Source organism: Cryptomeria japonica, chromosome 3 (assembly GCF_030272615.1).
Source record: "Cryptomeria japonica chromosome 3, Sugi_1.0, whole genome shotgun sequence".
In the NCBI taxonomy this organism is placed as follows: Eukaryota; Viridiplantae; Streptophyta; class Pinopsida; order Cupressales; family Cupressaceae; genus Cryptomeria; species Cryptomeria japonica.
Genome location: NC_081407.1, coordinates 978,842,538 through 978,852,196, shown reverse-complemented (window position 1 = coordinate 978,852,196; position 9,659 = coordinate 978,842,538). Strand labels below are relative to the sequence as shown.

At 31.8% G+C, this 9,659-nt stretch overlaps 1 protein-coding gene across 1 annotated transcript; it reads left to right on the top strand.

Annotated features, from left to right (window-relative positions):
• Window positions 1-8,614: 8,614 nt before the first annotated feature.
• LOC131076183 (cyclin-U2-1-like) lies at window positions 8,615-9,400 on the top strand. Its single transcript, XM_058013232.2, has 2 exons — window positions 8,615-8,988; window positions 9,085-9,400. Exons 1-2 carry the CDS (start codon window positions 8,615-8,617, stop codon window positions 9,287-9,289), a joined length of 579 nt encoding a protein of 192 aa, XP_057869215.1. The 3' UTR covers window positions 9,290-9,400.
• The last annotated feature ends 259 nt before the right edge of the window (window positions 9,401-9,659 follow it).

Below are 9,659 nucleotides of genomic sequence, written 5' to 3'. Positions count from 1 at the left end.
GAAATAATTACTGCATTTTATTGAGTAAATCCTTTCTCACAACTGACCCCATCTTGATAAATTACATAGGAGCCCTCTCTACTATGGGCTCACGTTATAAACTGTTGGTTACTAGCTTTCACTTGGTCAGAAATATACAGAGTTTCCTGATGTGGGTGGCCACCAAAAACGTATTGCTTTGTTGCATGACGAAAACCGTGAATATGAAGATTCAGCTTTCGACCTTGTGATTGCAGGCTACATCAAAGATAATCTAGACTCTAAGATAAAACTTTCTTAGTACTGTGTTTGTCAGAAGCAGATTTCATGAGAGGCGGAGAGATTTCATTGCACGTGCTCTGTTAAAAATTGACTGCGTTACAGATATACAAGTCATGAATTGATGAGTTAAGGTAATTTATTGATGGATGTATGTGATGGGTTAACTCGATATCCAGTTGGCTCTTTGGAGTCTATTTCTGTATACTTTTTGTTATAAATCTCTGAACAGTCATCTTATTAGTTGTCGTAGCTTTGAAGTCTACTTAATTGTCTTTTATTTTTCTCATTGTCTTCATATTTTCTTATTCTGGACTATTTACTATGCAGTCCACTTAACCATCCTTAGCAGTATAGGTTCCTGCGATGGACATCTATCTTACCAGAAAGGAGAAACGAGAAAGGCAAGAAATAAAGTATTATAAAAAATTATTTTACATAACTAAAGAATATGCAAGTTATATATATATATATATATATATATATATATAATTTCATTATAAAATTCAATTTCACATAAATTAAAATGCATGAATTTAAAGTTTGTAAATACAAAACATTATACACACATATATATACACACGTACATATATAAAAAAGCATGCAAGTTTTACTTTTATATATATATATATATAATTTCATTACAAAATTTTATATCACATAAATAAAAATGTATGAAGTTAAAGTTTGTAAACTACAAAACATAATAAAAATAAAGAGCAAGAATATTATAGATCAGTTTTAAATAATTTGAAATGATTTTCAATTCAAAGACAAAAAATACCATTATCATAATTGTTCGCAATTACATAAATATAATATATTAAAAGATATCAACAAAACTTTGATGTTCAAGGAATGCTTCTGCTTGCATCATCTCTCTCCATTGCAACTGCAAATAAGCTTTCCTCTTCATTATTTTCAAGTACTTCTATTGACAGTTCATCATTTTCATCATCCATTGAGCCACCATAGTCCCACATCCTATGAGGCTCTGACCTATAATAAGTGCAAGCTTGAGATAAAAGATGAAGATTTGAATGTACATACACAAGATCTTTTGTCTTTTTGCTACCTAGCTTGTTACACTTCATGGAATGGATGAAGGCATACTCACTCCAATTTCTTTCACATGTAATATAACTAGAGACCTATTTATATAAAATCAAATTAAATACTATTAGCATTTTAAAATAAAATAATAATAAAATAAATTTGTTATTCAACAATGATATGACTAAACATGCAAAAATTTAATTGAGATAACACACGAATTGCAATTATTCAATAATTCTCCTAGAAAAATTTGGGTTACATATTCAATCTATCAAATGAAACATCTTTATGGGAAAAATTATCAACTCCATCAATATATTTTGGCAGTTGCTCCTTCATTTTAGAATGGTCCTCTCTATTTGGATTAACTCTACCCATATAGGTTTTTCATCCTACATAAACCTCATCATCCAAGCAACATTTTTTTGTGAAACCATTTTGGATTAAGTATAAATCCAACAAATTGAAGAGGACTATGAAGCATATTTCATCTTTCTAAACAACATTTCCAAACAATATCATGTGTCTCTTGATCAAATGATTGTGCCCCAAAAATAACTGTATTTTTTAGCTTCTCCCTCATATGATCTAGCTTCTCAAACACATCTTCCATGCATGGTTAATCATCATCAAAAATATGAAGGACTTCAAGAATGGGCCAAAAATGTGTCAAAATATCTCCTGCTTGTTGCCACAATAAAATTAACCCACTGCCATTTATTAGATCAAAAATTTCATCACATGCTTGAGTACTACTACTTGGTCTATCTCTCCATCTCCCCCATTCAGTGGACACCATTATTTTCCCTAATGCTTGTTTTACCTTCACAATTTCATCAACCATTATAAAATTGGAAGAAAATCATGTTTTTGCACATCTAAGTAGTTGCAAAGAAGCATATTATATATATAGCATGTGACATAGAGTGATTTGCAATAAAATGTATTATTTGAACATTTACAACTACCTCTTTAATCCAAGGAAGCTTATTATGCAGATATTTGAGAAATAAGTTCATGCAATAAACTACACATGGTGTCCACAAAATGTTTAAAAATTCATTTGTGACCCTCTTGTTAGGATAACCGGTAAACAACTAAGAGGGGGGGGGGGAATCAGTTGTTAACATATTATAACTTTCAATCCACTTAACAACCTTTAAACAGATCAAGTACTGGTAAATCACATACAAATGCCTGTAGGAATAGATACCAGTAAACAATACAACTTAACAATTTAACAAATAATCAATGCAAAGCAACCATACCACATAACACCATGATTTATACGTGGAAAACCCGAAAAGGGAAAAACCACAGTGGGAAGCCTACCACAGTCAGATGATACTTCTGCAGAAAGTATGTCTTACAACGAGGGGCCTGCACATGCAGGAAGGCACAATGCCTAGAGCGTACTGCTCATTACAAAAGAGTCTCACTGACTACAGAGAGGCTACAACCATCTCAAAATAAATGGACAACAATCCAATAGAGTGAACTGCCAGAAATAGCATCTACCATGCTTGATTACAGTCACGGTTAAGCTCAATACCGGAGACCTTTAACCTCTTCCTTAATCCCAATTCGATCACCTATGATCAATCAAATCTCCTTTGCATATGATATTGCATTCCAGTACCATGACACATAAACCTCATACCACTTATTCAATCTACAATGAGATCTTACATCATTTTATATAAAACCTAAGACCTAAACCAATTAAGTCGGCCACCTAAAAGATATTACAATAAGATCATTACATAAATCCATATTACAATGATATCCCATGTCATCTTAAGACCAAAACAACAATAACAAATCCATAAAACATTCTGAAACATCCCGGTAACGTGTAGACTATAGGTTAACATGATACCAGTCCATAACCTAGATAGGTACTAGACCTATTTTGGGTCCACCATGCCAAAGCAATGTCTTCAAGAAGTTGAAGCACGACTAAAGAACATCTTCAGCATCATGAAATCCATGTAGAAGCTACACCAACACCAATTATGCATCATGTCATGATTCCTTAGTGAAAGCTCTACCTGGAGAGCCTTAAACCAATGTCGGTAAGGGTTTACCAGACTGTATGATAGCATCCGATTACCAAGTCAATACCAACTGACCAGAACATACTCATGGAGCATATAACACATGAAATCAAACATACTTCACTGATCCAAACATGCCAGAAGTGTCCAACAGATAATCTCTTATGCCGATAACACTAGATCTTCTACCAGTAACCAAAACCTATTTGTCGGTAACCATCCATATCAGCTAGTGTTGACATCAATGACAAAACATCAATGCAACACATAATTAATTCATCCATAATGCCAACACCTCCCTCCTGCCAAGACATTGTTTTAAGAATTATCAGTTATAATCTACAAACCATGATTAATTCTCCCTACCTATTCAATTACTTCTCAGAAAAGACCTGCCATATATGTTGCATCTTTCACATAACCTGAAGTATCACACAATTTGATAAACATTCTACCTTTATTTGAAGCAACAAGAACATTAATTAGTGGTTTACACACATTGTCAATCCAACCATATTAAACTATAGAAACACCTATATATGACCAACTATCTCTAATGTCTCTTAGCCTTTCTTCAATGAGTTTCTTCAATGAGTATGTTTGGAGGTACATACCCTTTAGGCATAGTATTGACAATCCTCATAGCCTCTTTCCATTATTTTCTATCAATAGCATCAAACATTTTCCCAATTTAAGATTCATAAATAGAAGTAGAAGAAGCACTTGAAAATTATGGCATCCCTAGTTGAAAGTCTTTTGATTAAAAATTGTGGCATCCCTAGTTGAAAGTCTTCTGATCAAATCATATATTTTTCCTTTTAAAATTTTATCACAAATAATTATTTGTTCTTTCTTTCCAACCCAAACAAATGATACTAAACTCATGCGATTGCACTAGCCTGATTTGTCTTGCAATGTGGGCACTTCAATTGCCTACTTCTAGAACTACCATAATCCATCTGAATAATTCCCAATTATTGTGACAATCTTCCACAACCTTTGGTCCAATTTTCTCTTTACTTTTTTATATTTTTTGGGGTTGGTGCAATAACTATCTAATTTGAATATAGAAGGATTTGAAGAAACACCATCCATTTTTCCACAAATGTTTTTTACAAGTATAATAGATCAATTCATGTTCTAAATTTTATTTTTTAGATATAAAAAAACGATTGATAAACTAATGAAGGGAAGAAATAAACATACTCGATTTGCAACACCAAATCTTAACTCTCTTCTTGAAAATCTTTGTATCAATTTGTGAATTATAATCTTCATTAACAATCCTTTTATAAAAAAAATTAAAAAGCTACATATTTATAGTTATATTTGCAATAACTTCAACTACATATATAAGAAATTACTTTTAGTTATCTAAATTAATTTAGAAAAAAATAAAAAATAAAAAAATATTTTTAATAGTTTAAACTTAAATATAACTTGTAATTAAAAATAAAATAATAATATAAAAACTTGTATATTCTAAAAATTATTTGAATTTTTTATTTATAAAATAATCAATATTATAAATTATTATTGGGCATGTAACTGATTGGTTTGTGGCATCATCATTTTTCATGCACATAGCAGCATTTGAATAGTTTCTAAAGCTACATAATATTTGGATTTGGATCCCTACTTCTTCTAGTTTATGGGAGTGGTTTCTCATAACTCTAGTGCATTTGTTTCTTTATAAGGGGAGAGTTCTTATTTATAGGTAGTGGATCATGTTCTATCTTTGGGCATTCATCATTGGCATAGGAGCTAATTCTTCATCGAAGGGATTCTCATCCTCATTTTCTCTTTCTAATGGAGGTGGATGTTCATTGTATTATTGTGAGAGAAGTAGTCCTTGGGGGTTCACATTGACTCCTCCTTTCCTTATTTCACTAGTGCATTTATTATATTTTCTCTCTTTTGAAGAGGAGTTTTCTCCCATTAGGTTTTTCTCCTTTTCTCTATTTGTGAGAGTTGCATTGGTTTTTACATGGGTACCTAATCAATCCTTCATTATTGGGACCTAATCATCCATGCATTCATCTTAGCCTTTTTATCTACTTTCTAAGTTAATCTTAAGGAGAGGTGTTACAGTGATTGGGACACTTTATCTAATAATATATTTAATTAAGTCCTTAATTTACTTTATTCACTTAAAATAAACCTACGCGTATTTTCCTTTTTTTAAAGTAGGCTGATAATAGCTTAAGTTATTTTACTCATTATGATTATGATACTTGACCATAACTAATCTAATCTTGGCTTAGGGTTTTACATCAAGGGTTTCATTCATCCTTTCATAAGGATTCGTGCATTCAATGTACAATAATATTTTCTACAATCAATACAAAATTCTTAGATAGTTGAGCATATTGTTCTTGCTTGATCTCCTTTGTGTGATAGGTATTTTTCTTGTAGATGATTCTTGGCTTGTGAGTTTGGATCATCAACTTCTATATAATATTAGATCTCAATCTTTTCTCTTACAATCCTAACCTTTCATTCCACAATTTATTTACAAAATTTACTCCAATATTCCTCCAAGCAATCCTACCAAATAAACCATCACAAAAAATCCACATCTCAAAGTTTTGGAGTCACACCAACCAACTCAACCATCTAATGTCATCAGTGGTAAGTCCCTTCTCTATCTCACATGTATCTTTCCTCTTCCACCTCCTAACCCCATCAAAACTATCCAAAACCATCAAACACATTGATTAAACCATCCAGTTCTAGTTCCATTCTCCTAGTTCTAACATTATCCAACCTTAATGCTATGAAGCTCATGAATCCTCCATCCCTCCAACCACCCCGTCTGAGGAGTCCATCCAATATTCCTCTACCGCCACATTATCCACACAAGTACAAACATGCCAAAAGTATAGATGGATATTTAAAAATATCCATTCAAGTGAGTATAAAAGGGTAATATTTAGTTTAATTGGTTTAAACATAAACAAGAATGAAAACAAAGTTATAATATTTTTAATGAACAATAATTATTTTATACCATTGAAAATATATGCCTTATATTTGACCACAAAAATAAATCTGAACTTTATTACTAAAATAGATTACAATATTTAAAACATTTCTATTTTACAAAGCATATAATACATATAAGAATGAAAGAATCAGTAGTATTAAATGAAAATAAGCATTAACAATATTATGTAAATTTATAGTTGATTGAGTAGATAGTAGTGTGCATTTGACCTTTATGGAAAAAAAGATGGGTTATAAGAAAATTAGACTAGAAAAATGGATATATTTGTCGTAAAAGTTAAGAGGACATGTTGTTGATTTGTGCATATTTATTTGATTGATTGAATTTGAATTCTACAAATAGATTCATTAGAGTTGAATGGATGGATTGGCAAAATTTTGAATCTTGTATAAATTTAGCAATTGGTTGATTTGGTTGAATGCTTTTTTGCTTTGAAGTCCTAAATTTCCATCCTCTTGTTTTGATTGCTTCATTGGTGGGCTTTACACGTTTGATTGTGTTGGTTGTAGATATTCATGGAGAAAGTTATCAATAGTTAGATAAATATCACTTGGTAAATTTAATTTGATGACGATATATATGAGACTTATCTATTTGTTTGAAGGGACACTTGGCATTGTATTTCTTTTCTAAAAGATGTTTTATTAAAAAAAGTACTAATTTATTATGAGTGGTCACTTCATGTATTGTGACAATTAATATGTTTTTGTTTTAAACTATCATGTGTATACAAGACAGTAAAAAAGTATATTTTTATATATGAATTTAATATTAGAATATGAGTTTAGCATATATTTGCAAAATGATGTGTCTAATGTGGTTCAATTCGAAATATTAATAGTTACATATGTATGTATCCTATCTTTACCATCTATTTTGAATTAATAATATCTAAATAGAAAACAAAAAGAACTTTAAACATTGATTGGATATTAAATTATCTTTATTAATGAAATACTATATTATTATAAGAAATATTTAATGCATTTTATTGAGTAAATCCTTTCTCACAACTGACCCCATCTTGCTCATACCCAATATATGAGTCTACCCTACTATGGGCACACATTATAAACTATTGGTTACTAGGGTAGAGGACCCTGTAGTTGAACACCCTAACTTCACGCTTCTCAAAATCCTAAGTGGAAATATCAAATCCCTCCTAACTTTTTTACAGTAGCTTGTTTGGCAAGTCCTTTACTTATAACTAAGGTTTCAATGCCACATCATCAAATATGATGCTACATCGGTATGCTTTTTGACAAGGTGTCCAAAACAGCACAAAAAAAAATGACACCAATACTTGTGCAAAAGTGAGATTGATATTTATTTGCTGATGTGGCATCACATAATTCGTTGCGTTTTAGTGCTTAGGGATACATTTCATTCAATTGTGGGTAGTCATCATCACAATAACAGTTCTTTAAAGTCACAACTATTGGTGCAATGTTGTGAAAAATGTTTTTCATTAAATTAACAAGTGTAGACATTAAATCAACAAATGCTATTACAACTATTGAAATGCGCTCAACTATTAATCTTTTTCTATGACTTTTTTTTTTTTTTTTTAAAGATAAATAGAACATTTCCAAAACAACATTTTCCCCTAACTTTCATTTAATCGGAAATGTTAAAAAGTTTTTTGACGTGGGTGGCAATCAAAAACTTCAGCTTCATTCAAATATATTGCCTTGTTGGACGAGGAGAACCGAGAGTATGAAGATTCAACTTTCGACTCTGTGATTACAGGCTATATCAAAGATAATTTTGACTCTAGGTGTATTTATGAGGTGGAAATTTTTTATTGCACCTGCCCTATTTGAAATTGACCGCGTTACAGATTTACAATGCATGAGCTGATGAGTTAAGGTAATTTAGAAATGGATGTATGTGATAGGTTAACTGTCCGGTTATGTAGTACGATATCCAGTTGGCTCTTTGGAGTCTATTTCTGTATACTTTTTGTTATATATCTCTGAACAGTCATTTTATTAATTGTCGTAGCTTTGCAGTCTACTTAACTGTCTTTTATTTTTCTCTCTGTCTTCATATTTTCTTATTTTGGACTATTTACCATGCAGTACACCTAACTATCCCTTAGTCCAAAATTGGGACAACTCACTTTCAATGATTTACTTCAACATCACTAATACAGACAAATATTTACATCAATCGTCCAAACTACCACTTGATTTAAACAAGATTCCACACTCCTCGACCCAATCCTTCACTGAAAATGAGAGAGGGTCTTTCTTGCTTGGTCTTTTCCAGCACTAAAAATGAGTCAAATCCCTGTATTCTTGCAGTTCTAGCCTCCCTACTCCACAGACTTGTAGCCAGGAACGAAAGGCTACTGCTTTCTTCCGGAAAAAGCTTCACTAGAGAGAATTTATGCGCTTTTTCCGCAGTGGAAATTCCAGCAATGGAGATAGGAAAGTTCCTTGAAAGGATCTTCAAGTATTCTCGTTGCAGTCCTTCTGCATTTGTTGTTGCATATGTCTATATAGATCGGCTAATTCTAAACAATCCCACCTTTCGTATTACATCTCTTAACATTCACAGGCTCATCACCACGAGTGTCATGGTCGCTACCAAATTTCTGGATGACTTGTGAGTTGATTTGCTTTTATTTCTTATCAATGTAGTTTTGCCAGATGGAAATTAACATTCTAGATTGTTTATGTGAATGTGGTTTTTTTGGATCAGGCATTGCAACAACAGCTATTTTGCAAAAGTGGGCGGCTTGACACTCAAGGAAATGAATATTCTAGAAGTTGAATTTCTCTTCATGTTGCGTTTCAGATTGCATGTTACAGTGAGCGTGTTTGAGAGTTATTGCTCACATTTCGAAAGAGAGGTGGCGTTGGGCGGAGGTATTCAGATTGAGAGAACTATTCTCTGCGTTTCTTGAAAAAAATTGGACAAAATATGGAGACAAGACAATTGGAAGAAGGCTGAAGAGATTAGTAATGAGTTACAATATAAATTTAATTTAATACTTATTTTTTTTTCAAAAAGTGGTAAATAATTGGCTTATTAGAGATGCAGCTAATATGACTTTAAAATGGCTGACTAACCTTCGTGTTATACACACAGCCAAAAAATAAAAGATAAAAGACGCAGCTAGTTCTGTCATGATCGCTAGTTCTGTCATGATTGAGATCTGTAATTTTCAATTTAGTGTTTTTGGAGCCAGATTAGCTATAGCCATCTTATTAGTACCTGTCCTTAGGCTACCACTATTGTAATATGTTTTTCTTAACTAGTTATTATTCAATTGT

Coding starts and splice junctions, on each gene's coding strand:
- LOC131076183 (XM_058013232.2), top strand. CDS start 8,615: ATGAGAGAGGGTCTTTCTTGCTTGGTCTTTTCCAGCACTAAAAATGAG. Junction 8,989..9,084: donor ACCAAATTTCTGGATGACTT/GTGAGTTGATTT, acceptor TTTTTGGATCAG/GCATTGCAACAACAGCTATT.